The 26,023-nt window shown below is 37.3% G+C and overlaps 1 protein-coding gene across 6 annotated transcripts in view; it reads right to left on the reverse strand.

Annotated features, from left to right (window-relative positions):
• The window catches only part of LOC117161108 (uncharacterized), a 101,123-nt gene that overhangs the window by 31,472 nt on the left and 43,628 nt on the right, over positions 1-26,023 (reverse strand). Inside the window, exons 1-2 of one of the 6 annotated variants that reach the window (XM_076623889.1) lie at positions 14,105-15,286; positions 11,110-11,210 (exon numbers count right to left, since the gene is read on the reverse strand). The exons of 4 other annotated variants lie outside the window; for them this stretch is intronic. In XM_076623889.1, the coding sequence (XP_076480004.1) occupies positions 11,110-11,129 (20 nt within the window). In that variant the 5' untranslated portion in view covers positions 11,130-11,210; positions 14,105-15,286. Of the gene's footprint in view, positions 1-11,109; positions 11,211-11,745; positions 11,883-14,104; positions 15,287-26,023 lie in introns of those variants that run through there. One more of the 6 variants, XM_076623888.1, reaches the window with a different exon arrangement.

Consider the following 26,023-nt stretch of genomic DNA (forward strand, 5'->3'; position numbering starts at 1 on the left):
ACAGGTGCAAAGAAGTCGTGATGCACATTCCGTGTCCGTTACGTGCTCGTCGTACGTAAGTACAAGCTCGATCAGACGTTTACGCTCCTTTGTTCTTGCAACCGACGTGTCTTTCTCTTGGCAAATTTTTCGCAATGACGTATAGTACCGATGAAAAGTTTCGTGACGCTGCCGGATTTTTCTTGTAATTTTTCATCGTATTAGATCTCCATGTAATTTTTCATCGTATTAGATCTCCATGTAATTTTTCAATGTATTTCCATTGTATTAGATCTCTGCTATTTTTCAATGTATTTTCATTATAGAAATAATGGACGCACAACATTTTCCATTTTATATTGTTTTATCGAATTACGTATGATCCATTTCGTTCTATCAGGATAAAGATTACAACGTTCGATAGATTAGGTTTCACGTTTTGTATAAAAATACGTCGTTGTAAAAGACGCGTCTGTAAAAGAAAGACACTTTTCGGCCAACCTAATAATTGTTGGTTTCTTCCTTCAGCTCGTATCTTTTATTGTAATTTTTATCGTACGTAGATATGGAAGAACTATACAGCCATTTTATTTCATTTGTAACCACGACTACATCTACTTAAGATCAATTTAAAAACAGCCACATCTAAAACACGTCCATGTAAAATTCACGAGAAGATACATAGTTTTTTACAAAAGCAACGAAACCGTTTACACAAAAAGCAACGAATAAACTGGACGTGTTCGGATAAGTAACTCATTAGTTCGACTAATTAGCGTTAACAAGTTTCTTTGTACATCGTTCATGGATTGATCCAATCGATTAACGTTTCTGCTGTAAATCATCTTCCATTTGCAGCGTTTGTCAAGGAGGCGAGTGAAACATGCTGCAAGCGAAGGACGCAAACGTCTTGTGGAGGGCAATTCCCTTTGGGGAATTGGTTCCGTGTAAGTACTGTATATATAACGATAATTTACGAAGCCCCTTAGGAAACTGGACGGTGATTTCGATGCCTGTGCTTACGATATCCACCGCGAAATACGATCCGATCGGCTCCGAGTATCTGGCCAACATGATCTTAACAAGCTCGTAGTATTCGAAACGAAGGTGACATAAGTATCGAGTAGTGTGGCGGATAAGATAGAAAATCGTTAAAGAGGATCGTTAAAAATAAATGGCGTAGAGATTGAAATTACATAGGAAATATGGAAGGTGAAGGCTGTAAGGGAAGAACGCGATGACTACAGCTTGCGTATCTTATCATTTTCACTCCGCTAACCTTTGTAAACGTCGGGCTTCATGACATTTTCCATAGCAATAAATTTCTATTACCGCGTATCAGCATACAACTTCGTACGTACGGCTATAAATAAAATTCTAATTGCGAGTTGTCAGCGTTTATTTCACGCAACACATAATTCAAAAAGTTTCCACTATGGCGAGGCGAAGCACGTCGTAAAGTGACGTCGCTTTTCTGACCTCGTTCACGCCTGCCAGAAGCTTCTGCCGCGTCACCGAGATAATTTCTAACGATGGAATAATAATTAACATCGACGTCAACAGTGCAGATCCGTTCAGACGTGTCGAATAATTTAGTCGGGCGACGACTAGCCAATTGCTGTTGCTAACTAAACAGTTCAAGTACATAGAAAGTGAATTAGTACGCAGTTTAGTTACGAGTTTATTTGATTAATAATAAGGTAAAAGAAGAAGCCTGGTGAGGTAGAAAAGTTTCATGAAATGCAACTATCCGATTAAACTGTTTCGCTACAAACAACTCGATTCAATTTTCAAATTTCTAAATCGATCGTCTTTAAGCGATCTTGTTCAGACGCGCAACCACCATCCAATGATTCGATCGAGTGACGAGCCAATTACAATTATAAGGCAACTACTATTGAAGTTTAGTTAGGTATTGGAGTTTAGTACGTAGAAAGTAACCGGAATTAGTAGAGTTTAGTAACAAGTTTAGTCGGTTAGTAGCGAGTATGGTGGAAGCACCCTATACAACCAGGCAAACCTAATCAAATGGATCTACTCGATTAAATCGTTTTATCGATCTACTCGACTAAATTTCAGCGCCCACACGCAACAAGTTAGCAAATTACTCGTCACTCGACTAAACGGTTGTACGCGATTAAACGAACCTTAACGTTTGACGTTTGAATTTGACCTCCTGCCTCATGTGGACGCGTACAGACAAACGAGACAAACAAGGCGGTATCGTTGCATGCGTGGGATTACGCGTAAACATGTCGCAATTTCGATTAAAAAGAATGTTCGTCAAGGCCTTGTCAGCCGTCTGGAAATATCACCGTTTAATTAATCGACGTGCTCGTGGGTGGTGACGCCGTGATCAGAAAGCTGGATCACTCGCAAGGAATACCAATTGCAAGATGTTCGAGTCGTTCTAAACTAGACACTTCGATGATCTTAGCGTAGAAGAACATCTATTTCGTTTGCTGTTTAATTTATTATTTAATCCTTCAACACCTACGTTTCGTTTTACGTCTACAGATAGTAAAATGTGGTAATAAAATATAAATAGCAAAATAGACTGTGGATAGTTAGGCAAATTCATAAATTTATTTTCATAAATGCAATTAATAAAAATGCAACTTAGGTAAACGATTTATATTATAAAGGAAATGTGTATAGAAACTTTGCACGAAAATACGCAAAGTACAGTGTTTCCTATAATACTTACCACGTGAAACTAGCTATAGCTAGGTAAAATAATTTTCTACCGAGACACCACTTTTTTGTATCCTCCAAGATACGAATTTGCATAAAAATTCGCAGTCTATCGATTATGGTGCTAATGAAATTTCGAACGTTTCCTACGACACATCGTACATAAAGATTCTATCGCGTTGGCAACTAAGTGATTGCGGATTTTGTCATTAGGTGGTATCGACAAAATCCGCAATCGCTTAGTTGCCAACCCAATAACTTCTCACTGCTCAAATACTATCGTGACGTATCTATGGCGAATACGCGAACACTTTTACGAGTTGTTGCATAAAGATAATGGGGAATAGAAAATACCGCTTGATTCTCATCGACCAGTCATGTTTACCAAGTCCAAGTGGATCGCTTTATTTATACAAATTGTTCGAGCCTAAGGGACAATTTTCCTAAAACGTTCCAAGAATTCAGACGATATTTTCTTTTCTTATTCGCACTTCGGCTCGAGAACGCCCACGAACGTATGGAAATTTCAGTATTCATAAGCACGGTCACGATCGATCTTTTCTCCAACGAACACGTGTAACGTCCATGAGGCATTTACTCGATTCATTTCTCCGATGTTTCTTTTCCCGCACTGACTCAAGTCTAAGTACTATCGTGACATGAAATATCGAATTTGAGGAGAAAGCCGAGGGTCGCGCTAATTGCGCGTGTTTCCGCCGGAAACTGCACGACCTGGTGCGCCAACTATGCGAGGAATCATGCAATATAAGGCTGCACGTGATCCATTATGTCCATAGAAATAGAGTTCTTCTTACGATAAAACGTCTGGTCGGTGGTTTTCGTTATCGCGTTATTACAAGTGTATTCGAATAATCTTGTTCTAGCGAGGAGAAGAACAATTATGCAGTTTACGTGATTATTTCTTTCTCCGTCGGAGTAGAAGGGAACTAATTCTACGTGAATACGAGCTACGATTCCTTTGGAAGATGAAGAAAAGTGGATTTGAAAAAATCAGAGAAACAATTATTCTGTGTGATTAAAAATTGCATTTAAATGTAATCTTCTTGCGAAAAAGAAGTGAGTCGTTTTGCGTGATTATGGCTGACACTTGAGTAATTCTTCCAAGCGACGATCGATTTTAATCCTTTTCCTTTGAAAAAGGCGACCTGCTACGATAACGACTAGGATTTCAATAATCCTTTTGCGAAGAAAAGAAAACAGAATTTTCTAGGTACAACTGCGATCGAAGATTCGAATAAAAATTAGAAATTAGATTATTCGTAATGCGGAACATTGCGATTTAAAACATTGTATTTTCTAACTAAATATTAATTAGCTAGAGCGTCGTTAAATATTATAACTAATAGAAACGATACGAATAACAAACGACAAACGATAACCTCGAAGCTGTAACTTTATTATACGGGACATCGATAGTGCTTACGAAATATTGGCAAAGGAAAGCGTGTCTTTCGACGACGTTGACATCAGCGAATGTCAAATAACGTTCATCCTCGATCGGGCACATTTTGGCGATATTACGTCATTAGTGACCTTGATGCTTGGTAGATTGATTAATGTCGCGTCGCTCCAAATAATGGAAGGCGGCCGGTGATCCAGCAAAAATGATAACGTTAATGGTCTTCGGCATGTAATATTCTTGAGAATTATTATTAAAATAAGCGTTAAATATTCCAGTATTATTAAGGTTAAATAAATATTAAAGATACTGGAAAAATTAAAGTAATTAGTAAAACGTTAAAATTCAACGAGAATGATAAATAACTACAACAGTTAAGATTTAAACGTTGGTAAAGTTGACGTGTTGTAACGTGTTTAAACACAATACGATAAATTACGCATATTATCGCAATTATACTAAATTAAATGAATTAATAAGTAACTACCAAAGTGAAGGTTAAATGTTAACAAAATGATACAGCATCAAATAGAGATAAGATTGAAATTCTCGAAATCTTGATAACACTTATGCCACATATATATAATGATTATTCGCACAATCGTGTTTCCATTTGAAGATAAATCGATATCAATTTTCAGCGTCAAAATCGCTTGTATATTTTTATCAATTGTCGAAATTAAAATAAAAAAGCCATTGCTCTGAGCACATACATAGTTTGCCAATTTAGCGACGAATAATGCTATTGATTCGAGTACTTCGGTCTGCACTTATGCTCTGAGAAAACCAATTTCGAGGAACGCTATTGGTTCAGAACAATCTGTCAAAAAAGAATTCGAAGAAAAAGACGAAGCCGTCTCGTCGCGTATCGTTCTTGTGAACGCGACACGAACGTGAAAACCTGCAAACGTGGCCGTTTTTCTTTAAACCCTCCATCCAACTCTTTCGTTTCCCTCCGGATGGCTGTCGCGTACAGGGAGAACTCCTGGTGCTTCTGTCCCGGCAAAAGATTTCTCTATCAGATCCACTAAACGTCCTCTGCAATATTTTCAAATTGAGATTTCGATATTTTGAAGCCAGTTTTGGTTATACTAAACTGATAACGATAATAATCACAATAATAATAATAATGAGAATTATAACAATGATAACCGTAGTTAACACTTTGACTGCCACGTTGGTCATATATGACCAGTTACGGTTTTTCCTGTGACGCCACTGTGGTCATTAGTGACCCGAGAGCTTGAACTTCTTACGATTGTAAAAATTGTATGAAAATTGACAGTTAGGGCATTTTGAATATAACCGATAAATAGAAGATACTTTGAAATAAAAAGTGCACCATTGAACAATTAAACATTTTTATTAGAACATCAATAAAAAAAAAAATGAGAACAAATCTTGCATCTAACAGTGCACTGTGTTTGCATCCACATCTTTGAGGGGTAATCTACGAAAATTATTATAAACACACCTCAGAAAATAATCGTAAATGCTGTTTTATAATCATATAATTGAAGTTAGAAGTGTGCACATACCTTACTATTCATATACAATGAGCAGATACCGTTTACTAACATCTTCTACACGTTTCAACAATATATTTTGCACGTTCTGCTTACGACGAAATAGCGAATGCGAATGGTTTGTTGAAATAAACGAAACCTTGTTATAATACGTCGCTATCAACTGTTAGCAAGACGCCACGGTGGTCACCCGTGACCATCAATAAGATAAACGGTCCATTGGGGAAGAATGTCGTCTTAGATCATCAATTTATTATTATTTTTCCATTGTATGCTTTGAATAATAAAAATACTCCCGTGGCGTCCTGAGCGAAACATGTGACTTCGGCGTGGCAGTCAAAGTGTTAATAACGTTCAAAATCTAAACGAACTATTGGGTTGGCAACTAGGCGATCGCGGATTTTGTCATTAGATGGTATTGACGAAATCCGCAATCGCTTAGTTGCCAACCCAATAGAAATTTTAAGCTTCTTATGATTTTAAACTTAAATAAAAGTTAATAAAGGAAATAAAATCTCTAAACGCGTGTATTATAGAAAAATAACTATAACAATATCGTGATAATAATTGTAGTAAAAGATTGTGCCATTATATACTTTGAATAATAAAAATACTCCCGTGTCATTCTCAGCGAAACATGTGATTTAACTTGACTTAAATATATAGACTTAATACGAGGCAAAAGTGTGCAAACAACGTAACGAATTATACATGTATAATTCGACGATATATTAAGTAATAATAAATAAATAAATAAACAAATGTACATATGAATAATTCTATATACCGCATATATAGATATAGGAATATCTTAAGAATCCTTTTCGATATCGAGGCAGCGGAACACACGCTACTTCCGCATATATGAGAAGCATGTCCCGATATGTGTCTCGTATAACTGCGAACGTGGCCTGGAAACTTGCAAACGTGCCCTTTTGTCCCGAATCTTCATTCAAATGCCGTACAGTGGAACGTGAAAATGTGCGAATATGGCCCGTGAACGTGCCAATCTGTTCTGCGAACATGGTCTGCCAACGTAGCCCGCGAATTTTGACTTTTGTCGCGAAGCCTCGTTCGAATACCGCGCTGTGAGACGCCGCGCCATCAACGTCGTGTTACTAGAATATTGCGACAGATACTGACGCAAGAGCGGCCCCTATGGGACACGCGTTTTATGGCGTCGCATAAATTCCAACGGTCGCTTGTAACGTCTGAAAACGCTGACGGGAAAATTGATTCCAGAGGAAACCGTGGATAGCCGGGTTTACACTTGCCAAACGGTTTGCTAAACAGACAACCAGATAGATACAGCACCGTTTAAAGTTCTGACTTATACCCGTGGGAATAATAATACCGTCAAGCCTTAAAGGCGTTAGCCTTGGTGTACTTAAGCGCGTTTAAACATTTACCAGGCGAAGTCTATCGCCGTAAAGGGACGGGCAATTGGACGAGAAGTTTTTCATTTAATAATATTCCTTTGACCATGTGAAAATCTTAGGCTGCAGTTAAGTCGATATACAATGACTCAGCAATGTATTTGAACAGTTACCATAGAAAATTTTCGCGTATAGATTGCACGTGTTATAGAAAACATCTTGAAATTTCATTGGATTTGTAATGAGATACGACTGTCACGGTTATATTGTTCGAATTTCAAACAAATCTGAAAATCTACATAGAAGCTACGAGATATTTACTCCGCAAACGTACACGACGCCTTGTGTTACCCTTATTTTCCACTTACAGCGTTTTTCCATCGGGTTCTATACATTTCATTTTCATGATATCAAACCTTCATAGTCGCATAAAAGTACTACCAGAAAATACGAAACTTAACACTGGGCCTGATCAATTACTATACAAATGTTCTAATAGGTACAACGTTGTGCTAATATTTTTCTTAACTACTATACTATACATTGTTAAAGGTGATCTCGTTGGATATCGAGACTTATCAGTATAACGGATAATCGACAATTCAGACACACTTACAATCTTGCAGGACGTCCATCCTTGAACTTTTTCCAAACTTTACCGCTACGATGAACATGAGAGTGCTAACAAAATCTCAGAACGCGGAGCAACGACACATCGTGATACATTCGTCAGAGATTTCATATGATATATCCTCACGATCCACTGTGAAACAGTACGTGAACCTATAGCAAGATGAAGGACAGGAAGACGAGAAGAAAGAGCAAGTTGATCAAACTTAACACACGGCCCCTCTAAGCATTAAGACCCATTCCGATAGTAAAAGAGCTAATTGCCATCAGTCAGTGTTACCAATGGCAGCCTTGGAAAAGCGCGCACGTGGAAGTTCGCGGCCAGCCAACCCATTATCCGACATCCCTGGCACCGGGAGAATTCCTGTCCTCCTATTGTTAAGAACTTGATATACGGCCACTCGGTGGAAGTGGTGCAGCTGTTCCAGCTATTTAGACCGTCTAAACGGCAGGATCCCTCCGAGCGTTCAGTTGCAACCAACTTCCGTAACTCTCTCTGTTTGGCAATAAACATTACTCTTTACTATGGTCTGTGTAGTGGCAGCGCTACTATTCTCTAAATAAACGAATTTCTTATCCTTAACAGTTTCTTATCCGAGCGAGCTTCGCCGAGTTTCACTTGCGATTGCTGAAGCCAGATCTCGGATGACGGCCACTGGGACTTGTTGTCTTCACGGTTTATGGAGTGTTTCTGTCGTTGTTCTATTGGATTATACGGGATGCTGTATGCGATTCGGTTAAGCCAAGATTTGCAGCTGTGAATTATGCTGAAATTTAAGCCTCGCCACGATTCTTCAAGCTTTGTGCTTCGATCTTATTTTAGCAGACGAAAAGTACTTGGTACTAAGACAGACGAGCAAATGTAAAGAAGGAGATCTATTCAAACGCGTCCTTCCTGAATATTTCTGAAACTCGGTCTGTGAAATCTAATTTATGTATGTGAAATTCAACTGGAATCTATGGAATGATACAGAATTTCGATAAAGATTTGGCGATTCTTGCGTTGATGTTGCTGCGATCCTGCAATTTTAATATTCCGACCTCGCTCTCATTTTATGAAAAGAATTCGTAACGTTTCGAAGATGTTTAAGATCGAAGGGAGAGATCGTGTACACCAATAACATCTTTCTTATATTTTGTCCCGGTCGAAGATATCTTTTAATGTTAGAAAATAAACGAGAGAACACGACAGCATGAAGAAAAGTAAGGAGATGATCGATATCGGTAGAAAGAGTATGGACGAATGTACTTTCTCCCGCGGTTTTAACAGTTCTTATTCCTGTTTCCAAAATTAAACTCTGTGCATCTGTTTCAGGCCTGTATCTCAGCGAACACTTATCCGTGTTACGATACAAGCGATCAAACGCATTAAGACGAATCATCGCGCACTTATCGACCGCTCAACTTGAGATCCAGATTTAGAGCCAACATACAAACGCACTCGAGAGTATATCCACTGTCTACAAGGATGAAATTCCGTGCGCACTCGAAGACGTACAATTTCTGAGTTCTATTTCAGCGCTATAAGTAGCTTCTATTTCTGTATTACACTGTTTATCGTTTGAGTTTCGTGAAAATAATCTTGCATTATTTTTTGATATTCACCTATTCGGATTAGTTATTAGAATAATCTTCGTTTCACACGCACAAGACATTTTCTTTGTGTATATATTACAATACAATTGATTTACTGTTATTGCGTTTAACATTAAAATATGCGTCAGAATTATCCAAAAGACGATAAGCTCTATTGGAAAATTCAATTCTGCTGAAATATAGAAGAATATTCAACCAATTTCATCGCTGATAATGGCAAAAAGGAAAATAGAAACAGATTTGAGAAACGCCTTTAGAGACGTGTACGACGTACGTACGATATCTGACGTAATTTCTGAGTTCTAGAATTATTAAATTCCACTTTCGTTTATGTAAATACTTCGCATTGTGAAAGTTTCTGTATACCTACAGAGAAATAAGATGAACTTATGCCGCAATTTCACGAGAAGCGTTCCGGCAAGGATCATCAAATTCGGTATAATATTCCAGTGAAATTTTCCACCAGTATGATCATATCAATTCTCTTCGCACTCATCGTTGAACAATTCCATCAAAATATCGTTCTCTCTGTGCAAGAGATATTTTTGTCCTCGGCGATTTTCTTCGTCTGACAAAGAACCAAGTATTATATCGTTTTCTATCTGAATTTGAAAGCGAGGTGCATAGATGCGAACGTTAATTAGCACCGTTAATTGATCCAGTTTCTAACGATTAATATCACGAAGTGAAAAAAGCATAATAGAACCGCGACGCACTCGCCATTTCTCCTCTACCTTGCACTAATGAATTATCGATCTGATTGTTACCGAAGAGGCGCCGATGTTAATTAGTTTTGGTGATTAATCGCGTCGCGGTCAATTTGTCGTTCGTTGGTTTCTTCGACAATCGTGTGCTCGAAATTCTATTGATCGAGAGTACGACAAGTTGGAAAACACGAGTGTTGGTAGACTTTGGAACTTTAGAATCATAAATCTTGAATTCTGGAGGTAGATTATTATCTGTATGATATTCATACAGAATTCTAAAATTTTCGAAGTTTACGGACGTACGTATGATATTCGGAACTCGAGAACTCGAATTTTAGAACCATAGAATGCTCTGAACGGTCAAACTCGACAAGTTACTTTGGAACTCGGGAACTCGCACTTTGGCACTCTAGAGTGCTCTGATCTCCCGAACTCGAAAGTTCTATCAAATCAAGAAATTCAGAACTTTAGAACTCGAGCTTCAAAATTCTCGAGCCCTACATTCTCGAATTCTAGAATCCAGCACTTTAGAACTCGAATAACAACGTTCTGTACTGTAAAGAGCCGGAACTTTGGAACATTGAAATCTTCTAAATTTGGAATGCGAAGAGTTTAAAAATCTGCAACTCTTCAATGTTGCAACATCAGAACTCTAAACATTGTTGTTTGGGAATATTAGAGCTCTAGACTTTGAGAACTCTAGCAACCAAGTCCCGATATCTCAGAAGTCGGGAACTCTAGGAACCCTAAAACGTCTAAACTCTAAAATTCGAGCGTTCTACAGCTTTATAATTGAACATTCTAAAGTCCGAGAATTTTCTGCGATTGAAAAATCCCGAGACTAGAAAAATATTAAACTCGACAATTATAAAGCTACGAAACTGCAGAACTCCAGAATTCTAGAGTAAACCATTTGAACTTTCGAATACGATGATTCTGGAACTCCAGATTAATTGGTCACTAACCCGCCGACTGTCACATGCATTATGCTCGGATTTATTGGTGCCGTAATAAATCACGGAATGGCGATAACTAGCATAGGCAGACCGACGCGTATCAATTAAGTATGTACGTGTGACACCATTTGTCTTCCCTAGCGGCATCGTGCCCGGTATGCAACGCATCGAATAACGTTCAGTCAGTGAACCGATTAGATTGATATCGATGCACACGCTACTTACCATTTCCATGTATTATGCATGAAATTTCACCTCGCAAGAACGTCTTCTTTCATACAAAACGCCATACTTAAACCAACGTTTCCTAGAATAACACTCGAATGCTGAAATGTAGAACAGATTCGTTTCATTTATTTTTACGTCTGTCGTAAATACTTCAGAAACATGTAAAACGGATGATACGATTGAAACGGAGGATATGCTTGCATTTCAAAATATTTCTAAAATCCAAATAAATTGTTGCAAAGTTTCGATAAAGTTCGAAGAAAAGGAAATTCATTGCGACTGCAAATTGTTCAAAGACCCGTAAAAAGTCGAATGTTGCATCGTCGGCAGAAAATATTGTTCGTCCGTTCGAGTTGCATCTAAATCTCGTCGAATTAAAATATCGTTTTGCTTTGTAATCGGTCGACTTTTCGTATAAAAACACGGTTTATTCGTCGCAACAGACGACTCTGTTTCACAGTCTAATCAAAAGGTTAGGTCAACGCGGCGGGCTCGCGAGAGGAATTCCTCGAGAAGATATCGTATTATCTCGCGATCACGTTTTCGTTTTCTGCATTAATTAAAGTCGGAGAGCGCGTCTGAAGGATCCACGGCTGGTGACGCTAATTTATCTCGTCTTATTTGTATGTATACCATCGATTTATATGCAAAGATGTTTTCCGTCCTTTCAGGCCGTTCAACCTTCCGGCAATGGAAATTTCGCGTCACCATCTTCCTACAACGTTGAATACTCTTTAAGGTAATATGCAAGCTATGAATCTTCCTAGTATGAAATTTCATATTTTAAAATCACGAGACACCGAGATTGCAAAACATTCAGATGTAAATCGGTACTGGGTGGAGAAAGAATTCTAAAATTACGAAAATGTAAAATCGTTCTGACTCCGTAAAACCTTGAATTATTACATCAATTACAAACCATTTTTCAGTGAATAAACAAAAACGCGAAAATTGAACAAGAAATAAACTGTATAAGTAAATCCACGGTGGCAAAGTTAAAAAATCACTAAATGTCCAAGGAAATATTATCCACTATTTAAACCGTCACAATTTCGTGATAAAGAAAATCATACAACGATCCTCGGGTACATTTTTCACAAAGACGCTTTTCTACATCGTGTAGCCGATCGGAAAGTGAAAATACTTGTCGAAAGTTGTACAAATCCAAACGTCTCCGCGGACATTGAAGAATATTCTTCATCAACGTGAGTTCGAAAATCGAAGCCACCCCCTTAGAACGACTTCGTCCAACTTGATGTACGATTTTCTGTCGTCGTTTTATTGGAATTTAAATGAAAAGTTTGCCACCGACAGACTATAATAATCCAAGATACGCCGTTATCTTTTTTTCACGAAATTGTAACGGTTTAGAAACCGACAATTTTTCATGGGAAATTTAGCGATCCTTTAATTTTGCACGTCAATGTGCAAGGATAATAATCCAAAGGTACAAATTTGTGGCGACGAGTCGCAGAAATTGTTGGCCACAGCTTCGAAGCTTCGAATAACGATCTTAATTAACAGTTTCAGAAACAACGATTAAAAAAAAAAAAACATCTCTGGCAGCGACGAAATTTTCATACCGCGGAAATACCCATTTTTCGATTTACTCGCACATAGGAACACGTGAGTTAGTATCGTGCCGATTGCCCTCCACATTATCTCGTTTTCGTTCCATTAGGCGGCAATGTTCGTTTTTCTCTCGCATTCGTACCGGCCATCGATTACACGTGAAATTTGCATCGGTTCGTTGCGAATATCCGCAACACGTGTGTAAACGTTCGCGTTATATGTTAAACACAGCTGGGGAAACTAAACAAACCGACAACATTTCGATATCAATTTAGTGACGTATGCGGAGTTTATTTAATCATCGAAAATTAACGTCCAGTCCGACCCAGTCGAATATTTTAAGCGATTCTATCTTTCGTCTCTTCTCACAGTTTCTTTCCTTTTTCTCTTTTTTTTTCAGAATTCGCGATAACTCGACGAGATAAAATTGTTATGACGTTTGACGTCTCAAACTGACGTTCAACGTTTCGGATTACCGTAAATATTATTCGTCATGCTTATGAAATAAGCTGACGTTTCTATTGCCAACATCGATCGTGCATTCGACTCGTCAAGAATTTCAAAAGGAACAATAAATACGAAAAGAATAATATACGCGCTTGTGGCTTCGGGCCTTAAGAAATCTCGACGAGTGAATTGAAATTTCAAATCGAAGGAAAGATATACCCGATGGAAATGTAAATTTTCTAGATACGGAATTCCTAATCGGACCTTTCTTGGTCGCTCAGGTTCAATGGACTGCGAAATTTATCGTAATTATGGAATTCTGATCGACGCCTACTCGATAATATTCAAATCAAATATCAGCTCTTCCGTGTTCTAGGAATTATGATGTTTACCTGGCCAAAGAAGTTCGGAGAAGAAGAAGGAAATGCCAAAGATCGCGCGTCAATATTCGTCTTTCGTTATTTCTAAATCATACTTTATAATCAGGCAAAAAAAAAAAAAAAAAAAAAAACAGAGAGAGAGAGAGACAAATCCAGATCGGACATCAAAGTTCACGATGTTTGTTTGTTTAAATCAAACGCTGTGACACCGTGACTTCGTGATAAACGAGAGTAGACATCGATCACAGAAAACTGACCAGCGTTACTGGACAAAGTTCAAGGTTTATCAGATTAGTCGCATTTTATTTCGACATTCCATTCAGATCAACTATTTTTTTTTCCTTTGCATATTTATGTATTTTTATCTCAATTCTTTTCGAAGGAAGACTCGCTTTCTCTCGACAGTTTCTTTCTTGTTGACTGGAAAAGACGTGCTAACTCGTCGTTTAGATTGCGAATGTCTTGATTATGCGTTATATTGTATTTCACTGAAATTGAAATTAATTTGGTTTTCTGAATTTCTGATCCTCTATCCAACTATCTCCAAAAACTATATAATTAAAAGATTATAAAGAATTTTCGATTATTTATACCTTAAAATAACCACGACTGTGTTCTTCTCTGTTTTTCAAATTCGTCAGGTTCTTCTGCAATTTTCACAGTGTATTTTTCATTCTTCTGCCTAAATCACGCTACTCGTTTGTTCTTCGAGATTCAAGGTCTGCCGGCATCTGCCTCAAATTAACATAAACGATCTTCTAATTGTTCAAGATCTATTTTACAACTTTTCCATGCAACGTTTCAGTATTCGAAGATTTCCATCCTCTTTCTTCCAAGGTAAAAGCGTGTACCTCCAAATTGAACATCCACGAGTGATCACCTTAAACTAAGTCAAACATTCTCAGACTTCTAGAGAATCCTCTAATTGTTTATATTCTTCCTGCGGAATCTTCTAATTGTTTACATTCTTCCTAGGGAATCACTATTCCATGTCTTAAACAAACAGATACTTATTCAAGAGAATCAGCGAATTGTTTAAACTCCTCTTTCGCTAAATTCTAGTCTTCACATCGAACAAAGTGAAACATTCTTCTTATTAATTCTAAGGAAAGAATCCAGTAACTGTTAATATATTAAAAGATGCGATTCCGATCCAAGAGAATCCTTGTACCATTCAAAATCCTGTATCAGATGCCAGACTGTACAAACAAACTCAAACACTCTCTTAGCAACGAAAAGAATCCACTTACTTCCCAGTATTTTAAGACGAAAGATTCTCAAATTATCCAAAGTTTGACTTGGTTGAAAAACCCACTTCGAACAAACTCAAACACTGTTTCCAAGAGTCCACTAACTGTTCAATATCCTTCGGAAAACGATTCTCACGCAAGGAAATGCTCGAACTGCCGGAAATTCCTCGTCGATAATCAAATTCCAGCGTCCACCTCAAACAATTTCAAACGTTCTCTTCACAAAGGGAAAAGAGATCTTAAGAGATCTTAAGAGAAATAAAATCCTCCAGCTGTCTGAAATTTTTCGTCGTCTGTCAAACTCCAATATTCACTTCAAACAATTCCGAACGTCCTCCTCGCAAAGAAAACGATCCACTAACCGCTCAACGTCTGAAGAAAATCGTCGATTGTCTGGTTGATACCGGTGAAAACACGATACACATATTCGTCGACGTCGAGTGACCGGATCCACAGTGGCCACTTCCGGCCAGCAGTCGCATCGGAGGCAGACTCGTGGTGTTCTTCTCCGTGGACTACGTGCCACCACGCTGTTCGCGTAGCAGCCGCGTGCCTCGTCCCACCACCTCGTTTCTCGATCATTGCCGTCCGTCGAAGCTATCGTCGCGTCTCAACCGAGCCTCCTAGAGGCCGATTACGTAACAACGGAAAGGAAAGAGCGGATGATACAGCCTCGACGATCTTTCTCTGCGCTTAAGTAAGGTCATCCTATCGACCTGTGCTCCCTCTTTCTTTTCTTTTTTTTTTTTTCTCACAAAGATAGAACGGCCGTGGAACCCACCGTGAACCATCTACCGGTCGGGGACAGACTTTGATCAGGGTCTCGACGTTAGAAGAGCTGGATCACGGAGATTTAGAGATTCTCCTGGAGATACTGATGAATGGTTAAAACGTGACGTTTTCTTTCCAAGATTTGGTAAGTAGAATGTGTCTATGAGAAGACAATAGGTGGCACAGGGTCGAACGGACCATTTCCCTTCCTTGCGGGATTAGCTAGAGCGATTAGCTTGGCTGTTTGACATTTTAATGCTGAAACTTGTTTTATGCGATTTCATCAATCGTCTCTGCTTCTTGTTGCGTGGGGTTAATAGTTTTTGCAGCTGGACGAGTCGTGTGTGACGTGCTGTGGTAAAAAGGGGCTAACACATAGAACGTCGCGTGGGCTTTCCATCCAGAACCGTTGTAGGACGAGACTCGATCGTGAAATGTTTCGGAATATCATAGGTCGACGTATAATCTTCCTGTATTTAACCATGGCTTACGCAGCCAGAATGAAAGAAAGCCACTCGAAAATGATTTGCTATTTGACGGGTTAAAACGCAGAAAAATCGATTTCACACTTTGGCTGTTCTGTTACATGGGCAAAGGTATGCCGTTTGAAATGAAACTAAAGCCAATTTCATGGAATAATTTATTATTGACGTGACAGTTAGAATCGTGTGTAAAGAACGAAGAAGAATTTTCTCTTTGAATTTCTAGCTTCTATTCTTTGAAATTTTCGCGTGAAAAGGAACATGTATTTTTATTGCCGATGCTCCTTAAAATGTGACTTTAGCGGTGATTTTTGTGAAAATGTAGGAACTTCGATAGGAAACAGGGTTTTGTGCCAAGTCGACCGTATCCAGCTGCCATTCTCGCTATTCACGAGCCGCGCCATAAGCTCCACCGACGTCAGATTCAAAATATAGGATTTGCAAAAGCTGATTCCCTTCGAACACGCAACATCTTTGGAAAACTCTGGAAAAACACCTACTTACTCTAGCCAGAAAAGTGACTTTTCTTGTTATATGTATATAAATATATAGAACTTGGATGGAAAACGAAGATAATTTAAAATTTGCTAACAATGTTTGTTTCTACGGAAAATGTCCACCGAGGATTCAAGGGAAATATAGAGTCTTGAAGCTATGGAACACGCGCTATATTTCTTCTACGGGTAAAAAAGTGTTATACATTAAGAAGATTAGGGAACGGAAGCTTTTACTGGTCTAGGGATATTTTGCTTCCTTTTAGAGCTTTCAGATGCTCCAAGTATTTCGTATAAGTACAAGGATAGTATAGAATAATTATTAATGTTTTTAACAAACGTAATGTACTGGGCAAAAATGTTAATGATTCCATAAAGGCGACTAATTATATTTTCTGAAAATACAGTGCGTGTAGGAAGCATGTGTAGGTGTGGCATATCTATTCAATGAATTTAGGTTCTTATTTACGTTATACAAACATGGGAAACGAGCTAATTACAAAATACAAACCACTGCAATCTTCAGTATATCGCATATTCTTATGGCTCCTTCTAACTCGTCTGGTATGTATCTTATAGTTATATTTAATCGGATTAAATTATATTTACATTCGTAACTATTGATATATGATATCGTTTATAATTATATTTTAAGCTTAATTAAATCGGGTTATGTCTTATACTATTTCATTTACGACTATAGCTTTTGCAATATTTCTAAATAAAAATATGCGTTATATTAACCGGAAGAGACAAAAGGAAATTTTAACACACAATGGCGACCAGCACATCAGCTTATTTGCCTTATTTTCTTAAATATCCACATCGATGGTTACGTTCTAATTATCCAAACGGTGCTAACTACGATTCCCACGAAGTGAATAACGAGAACTTTTCGTGAAACGTTGCTCGAAAGCTTTTAGCTACAAAGGAACCGTAAATCTGCTTCACGATTTACCGCCAGTACTTTGAAGTAGTCGTATCACTACACTGTCAGACGTTGTCTTCGTTGAAGATCCGTAGGAAATTAAAGCCACGTCCAAGAAACGAATCGCGTGGCGCGATCGTAAATCGTGGAAAAGGTTCGTCGTCGGTGAAAAAAAAAAAGAAAGGAGAAGAATTTACAACTTCGACCCTGCTGGCCACGTGCCATTGCACCAAAGCAACGTCCATCTACCAACTTACTGGACCATGACGCGTTTATTCCAACGGTCTATGCAACTTTATCGGCCATTGTTATTCCTGCAGCTTGTGGGTTATTCTCGAAAAACAATAGGAATTGTTTTAGTTTGTATCAACATCCGCGCAACCTTTGCAATTTATTTTATGTATTTCACTCAGTTACTCTTGTTCGTTTGCATTGTTCGTTGGCCATTAATAGCTATTGTTTGCTAAATTGGTCGGGCAATCAGTGGAAGCATAGAAAAATTAACTCTTGGAAAAAAGATATAAATTGATGGAATTCACGTGTTTTTTTTTTATTATAAAATTACCTGTATATACTTGCATATATAACTATTGTATAACTAAGTAACCAAATATAATTATTACTTGCGTACATTACGATACTTTTTCTAATCTGTCGTTAGTAATTTTTTACTTCACACTTTACTGAACATTAATCGACAGAGCAAACAGGAGAAACACGACACGTAATAAGATCTTCGTCTGGAACGCGTGTTCTCTTAACAATTTACGCAATCGGATCGTTTTTAATTAAAATGAAAAAGATAATTTATGAAAGGCTGAATTATAAAATTAATGTTTGGTGTGATTTCAGAGCGCGATACACGGTGCACGGTTTGAATGAGAGTTCATTTGCATAAGGAAGGAAGGAAATTGCGGTGGAATTCGCACGAGTGTCACGCAAGATGCAAATTCGCGAAATTTCACGTATTCCGCTCGATCTCGCAGCGTATCTTGATCGGCCACGAGTTCGAGTTTACGGTGGCTCGTAAATTTTACTGAATTATCCGGCAGCGTCGTATTATTCACTTAGACGAACGTGTGGCTAGCCGTGAAGGGTGTTTAAATTTCTTTTAGGCCATTTTATCGCGGCCAACGAGCCAACCAGCCGATTTATCGACGCTTTTATGCGTTTTATGGCTTCATATACACGGCAACGTTTTAATAAATCCCTCGTAATTTTTATTGCTTTTAATATCGCGTATCGGCATCTAGTGGTTGGTTTCTTCTTATTTGCGCGAGCATATTAGTTGGCAGATATTGTGGCAAGTAGCGCGTATTTGTGTCACTTTATTTCTCTTAAATACCTGATCTTTGAAATATAATAACAAGTTTTAGTCATATATCGAGGAACTTCGTATTGAATAAAGAAAATCAGAAATTTATGAAAAATGAGTTAATGTATTCATCATAATTAAATAGTAACATAATTTCTAGTAAATGAAATTAATATAATTAGGATAATAATAAAGAGTATATCGAGGAACTTCGTATTGTATAAAGAAAATAAAAAATTTATGAAAAATGAGTTAATGTATTCATCATAAACAGTAACACATTAAACATTAAAGTAACACATTAAATTAACATTAAACATTAAAATTTCTAGTAAATGAAATTAATATAATTAGGATAATAATAAAGAGTATATCGGGGAACTTCGTATTGTATAAAGAAAATCAAAAATTTATGAAAAATGAGTTAATGTATTCATTATAATTAAACAGCAACACAATATTCTAGCAAATGTAATTAATATAATTAGGGTAATAATAAAGAGTATATCGAGGAACTTCGTATTGTATAAAGAAAATCAAAAATTTATGAAAAATGAGTTAATGTATTCATCATAAACAGTAACACATTAAACATTAAAGTAACACATTAAATTAACATTAAACATTAAAATTTCTAGTAAATGAAATTAATATAATTAGGATAATAATAAAGAGTATATCGGGGAACTTCGTATTGAATAAAGAAAATCAGAAATTTATGAAAAATGAGTTAATGTATTCATCATAATTAAATAGTGACACAATATTCTAGTAAATGAAATTAATATAATTAGGGCAATAATAAAGAGTATATCGGGGGACTTCGTATTGTATAAAGAAAATCAAAAATTTATGAAAAATGAGTTAATGTATTCATTATAATTAAACAGTAACACAATATTCTAGCAAATGTAATTAATATAATTAGGGTAATAATAAAGAGTATATCGAGGAACTTCGTATTGTATAAAGAAAATCAAAAATGAGTTAATGTATTCATTATAATTAAACAGTAACACAATATTCTAGTAAATGTAATTAATATAATTAGAGTAATAATAAAGAGTAATAATGCAGTAGTAACTAAAGCCACGCAAAGATACGTCTTTTCCGCGTTACTCGTCGCGTTAACCAGCAATCGTAATATAAACAGCGTTCTTGCATATAAAATTCTCAAGATTTCATTCGAAATCACATTTTAGAAGGTTGCTACGATATCGAAACATTACATCAACACGCGAAGAAGCCACGTACAAATACTGCTTTGTCATGCAAAATTCTTCTGACATAATTTGAAATCGCGTTTAAAAAAGTCTGCCGCAATATATGGAACTATGGACGGTGTTGCATAGCAAACAGTAACCTGATATTAACCAGGAGAAAAATATTGTTACGTACGTAACAAAAATGACTGACAGAAAATGCATTATCCAATTAACTTCTCCTCTGTCCTGCAACGTTACGCTTCAAACTTCAAACCCTTGGTCGCTATTACAGAAATTCATGATACGATAACAGGGAATTTGATCGCACGAGTCTAACCTATCGATTGGTCTCGATCAAACGGAACGACAAGCTGCATGTGACAACTCGTGAACACAAGGAAAAGGGATGGTGATAGATAGAAACGATGCATCCAATGTGGCTGGAAAAGGATTTACCTCGCGTATGAATGAACAGGTCGGTGAAAAGCTCCCTTTAACGCGGTCCAGCGAGCTGGAAGCATCACGAGAGCCAATGCAGGGTCGACCAAGCGCACCTTTTAGCTGACAGAAAGAGAGAAGAATACTTACAGTGGAATGGTACGATGATTAAATAGATATACCGGCGAAAGTATCGGATGGCGATGTTAGAAATAAGAAGATAGAAATAATAGAGACATAGCAGGACGATGAGAGCTTGCATGGAAGAAACGACTACGATATATTAGGTTGCCCTGAAAGTTTCTTTCGTTTCATAAATGAAATAACACGTTCGTCGCCACGTCACCCTTATCTATGTGACGGGTATACTTCCGTGAGGGCCCCGTCACCAAAGTATGGACGACACTCTTCTTGTTCGAGTTAATTAAATATGGGATATTATATATAGGATATACAACATAAAAATATTAAAAACACATTATACCATACTTTTTATTAATTTATATTCTGCGTAAAATATTACATTATGCTAAATCGCATGGTATTTGTTAAAACATTCCAAACACATTTCAGGTGATTTTGAGCACTTCGAACGATAGTTGTAGACTTCGTCGTCACTACTCTCCTCAATTTCAAATATATCTTCACGCTGTTTACTGAACATTTTGAGGATGAAAAAATCACGGATGTACGTCTCACGAGTATGCTTCTCGACTAAATGAAAGATCTCTGAGATATCTGCCATGAGATATCTCGGAATATTCTAGCTGGAAAGCTTATCGCTTTCTCCATTTCAGAACTAAATGATCTTTTCTTTACAATGAATTACAATGATTTGGGCCCCGCAGGAAACTTAGCCGAATTACGCTGGACGACGAACGTGATAATAGATGCACAACGTTTTTTATTTTATATTATTTTATAGATTTATGTATGATCGATTTTGTAGTAATAGAATAAAAAGGATCAAACGTAATTCAATAAAATAACATAAAGCAACAAATGTCGTGCATCTACTACTTCCTTATGAGACGAAAGGAACTGTTCGGACAACCCAATATAACGCGGGCAAATAACTTTTATTATCAGGATGAATATAAAGTATAAAGAGAAAGGTCAGAAGATTCGCCGAGACGTGTGGATTCCAACTGAATCAGTCAGGATCCACTTAAGGGTGTATATTTGCCTCGGGATAGACGAAATGGACACGTTTCACGTTAAGCCGAATTTACACTGTTTCAGTTTGCAGGAACAGGGCGGATAAACACTGCTTTCGTCCGAGTATGAAACGAGAACGGAAGCAGCGTTTATCCAGCGTGTTCCTGCAAACTGAAACAGTGTAAATTCGGCTTTACGCAGTGCAGGCCTCGTGACGGTCTCGACTGTCGTCTCTATATTCCCAGAGAGGCTAATTGGGGAAGTCATAAACTAATCGTCTACAATAGATATATTAGGACATATATCGCTGCTTCGCATCGATAGTGGCACAGCTTGAAGAATTTCAAATTTCCCTTTTATCGGATAGAAGCTGTACGTTGTGTTTCTATCGTTATCGTGTGGAACGGTACGTTTGTATTAGGTTGTCGTTCATTTTATAAGGAAATAACAGACGCACGATGTTTTTTCTTTTATATTAGTTTATTGAACTATGCAAGAACGTAATAATAGAAATAGGAGGAAATAGATCATACTTAATTCAATAAAATAATATAAAACAGAGATCATTGTTCATCTATTATCACCGTATCAAAAAAAAAAAAGAAACTTTTCGGTCAACCTAATAATTCTGTCGAGATTTAAAGGGTCAGAAGGAAGCTGGAGATTCCAGGAAAATCCATGAAACTGTCAAGTACAGATAGTTTATAATTGAAGAAATGGCAAACGTAGAAGTCGCAGAGATAAAAGTAGAGGAGTTTCGAAATTCATCGACACAAATGAAAGTTTGCGAATCGACAGAACGGAAGTTCTAGAAAATTTAAGAAATACGCGCGAGCTTGACAATTCACGATAAACTGAGAACCTTAAAAAGTTCCTGCAACCTATTACAACGGTGCAATCAAGGGACAAATGAAACACATAGAAAGAAGTAAATGGCTGCAAAAATAAAAAGGTCAGGAGTAATGGAAAACCACACGAGAAAAGAGGAAAAAAGGGAAATTGGAAAAAAGGAAAAAGACACACGAAACGTATACGGGGTTAAGCTGCGCGTATCTCCTTCTCCCTTTCATTTGTCCCTTCCGGTTGCTGTTCGTTTCCTGATTAAAACCATCGCAACCAGACTAACTTCGATAACCGTGCACAATCGCGTAACAACGTGTTATTATCTCTGTCGAGGTTACATTATATGGACGTACGAGGAAGAAGGAAATCCTTGAGACAGAAATGGAATATACAATCGCTTAGCTAGCAGCGAAAACAGCGATAAAAAGCAGGTTAAACGAAGAAATATCTTTGTGCGTTCGCCATTAATATTTTTATTCGTTTCCTCTGGTAAAAATAATACTGAACAAAATTAATTACTCCCGATTCTTTGTACTTTTGTCGTATTGGATTTGACGGTGAGAAGTGACCTTGAGCAGTTTACTGATTCGCAACTAGGTATGGCGAGTTCTATTCTAGAGAAATTGGCTCATTTACGGATGAAAAATTTCGAAAGATTTTTAAGACAATTTTATCGCCCATAGTACGCATTTTTATTAGCTGAATTATCTTTCGTAGCTTTTGTTATCTTTACTGGCGTCATTTCGTTGCTTTATTGCCACTCCGTATTATCCTTATTATCTTTAGTATCTCTGTCGTTGAACTGTTCTCGTTACTACTGTGTTACCATTATTTGGTGTCTTTAGTATCTTACACTGTCTATTTAGTATCTAACATATAAATATTGAATTTTTATTTATCTATTTGATTTTTATCCTTCAAACGTCAGATCTCGACTAATTTTTCAATTTAAGACTTGCTCGATACGCTTATCAGAAACAGTATTCGCTAATTCGATTAAAATTATTCCAAGGTTCCGATTACGGCATATAAATTCCTGGAATTAACCTATTAAAGAAAATACAGGAAAACTGAAAGAGAAATTTCTACCACGATAAGGCCACGCGTACGCTATAAATACGAGAAGCTCTAAAGAAAATTCCTTAAGCCAAAGAAACCACAGGTAATACTATTGTACTAGAAATACAAGAGACATGAAAGAAAAATTCCTGAAGCGAAAGAGCATGGGTAGTATACTAAAGGCAACCAAGCTTCGCCTAAAGCTTCGATTTCTCCGCAACACCCTGAAATCGATACACGAAACAAACCCCATAAACACGCCCCACGCACGGCAACCCGGTTCGTATCGCGAGCAGTCGCTCGATGGTAGAATTTTGACAAATTTGCCCACGTTCTAATTGCGTGAGACGCGAGATAACATTTAATCGTTGCGAGGTGATAATTGGCTTACTTCTTCCGACAATTTTCCAATAAAAACTCCCTTCTTCTCTCGATCGATTCACCGCGTGAACGTTCGAACGTGGAATTGCGACTGTGATGCATCGCATTTACGAAACGATAATTCAGAGCGTCGCGTATCGTCGAACGTTTCATAATTCAGCGTTCGGAGGCGCGCGCTCGCAAGAAGCAGCAATGCTTATAAATGATTTCGCCGTAGCTACGCGATGCATCGCGAGACGCCGAATTATCGATCCTTCAGCTTTCACCGCGTGTTTCATGCCTCGTCGCTGCCGGAAACGGTCGTTGAATAACGATTTCCAGGTTTTCTTACAAATTGCGCTTCCGCTATGTATAGTCGGTAAATGCACTGGCTAGCGAAAGTATTTGAACATTTATCACGGACAACTGTTACCTTTGATTTCATGAAAAACTCGAAGAAAATTCTGCCTGTTGTATGAGAAAATTATACGAATTAATTGGGTGAAATAATTATACGAGGAAATTAATTCTAGAGTTTTATCGAAGACCCTCGAAACCTACAGACTATCGCTTAAATTATGGAAGAAAGAAAACTTTATGCTAAATGGTGGAATTATTCCCCATTTCTCAGAAATTTGCTTAAAAATTGACTTTACCAATTTGTGTGATTCTTCTAGGAAACCAGTGATAGATTGATATCCATCAAAATGTAAATTGCCACAGACGTTTGTAGTCTGCGTATAAACACGTTTGTCCCAGACTTTATTTCCACGAGTATCAGGTCCTCCAAAAAGTTTCTTTCGTTTCATAAGGAAATAATGGATGCACATTTTTCGTTTTATATTATTTTATCGAATTACGTATGACTCATTTTGTTTTATCAAAATAAAGATCACAACGTTCGACAGCTTAGGTTTCGTGTTTGTATAAAGATGCATCGTTGTAAGGACAAACTAATATATTAATAACAATCATTTTCGACGAAGAACGAAAACATAACAAAATAAATTATCGAAAATCCCAGATTTAGACTCTTTATCCACTTGAAATAATTTTTCTACACTCGTCCAAGCAATAATTCAGAATTTTCCATCGAACAACGAATCGTAGTGGATCGAAAACGACCAGTTTAAACGCCGCTGATCGTGCAACGGGGGTGGCAAAAAAGTACGACAGGTTCGGTTGAGGGAAAGTCGTAGAAGAAAGCAGTCACCTACGGAGCTTCCTGTCGTCGACGAACGAAGGGGAAAAGAAAGTCGTTCCATCGGTATAAGAAGAGAAGAATATCGGAATCTTCGATGCAATCGTGAAAGAACAGAAGCGTTTCTGCGGCTGACGTGGCATCGGGGTGGAGCAATTATTTAGACGAGTTTCGTGCCGCCTTCGTGGCTATCGATCGCTTTCGAGACAAGGTTAAAAATATCTATTTGCATGTCGAGATGCATTATGGTAGATTAAGCTATGTGGCTCCTTGACTCTCAGTGTCGCCTTTTTTCGTGTCGTCGTTCCACAACCGCACGAAGGTCAATGTTAATGGAAGCGAAATTTGTGAATGGAAGGCAGATTGCTGACTGTGATTCGATTACACGGTAGAACTGCATTTACCTGAACCAGAGTTCAACATTATTCGAATTGTTTTCAGTAAACGTTTGTCTAAGATAATTACACGAATAAATTTATCGTGGTGGAATATCTTATTCGCATGATAATATCACGCGTGATATTATAGAACCGAATTAACCGAATAAACCGACTAAATTCATTTCGCTGGAATATTTTATCCGCGTAATAAATAAATCTGATGTAGAACAAACTGTTTAATACTTGATGTGAAACTTGATTGAGCGATCTTTAGAAACATGTTGTACATGTTTAGAAACATGTTGTTGAAACATGTTGATGAAAAAGAAGCAATTATGAGCTAATAAAAAGTTGAGCTCGTTTATCCTATTAACATTTTGTCTACCACGTTCTTACGATTGTAAAAATTGTATGAAAATTGACAGTTAGGGCATTTTGAATATAATCGATAAATAGATGATACTTTGAAATAAAAAGTGCCCCATTGAACAATTAAACATTTATTATTTTATTTTATCAATAAAAAAAATGAGAACAAATCTTGCATCTAACTGTGTTTGCATCCACATCTTTGAGGGGTAATCTACGAAAATTATTATAAACACACCTCAGAAAATAATCGTAAATG

Source organism: Bombus vancouverensis, chromosome 13 (assembly GCF_051014615.1).
Source record: "Bombus vancouverensis nearcticus chromosome 13, iyBomVanc1_principal, whole genome shotgun sequence".
NCBI classification, from domain to species: Eukaryota; Metazoa; Arthropoda; class Insecta; order Hymenoptera; family Apidae; genus Bombus; species Bombus vancouverensis.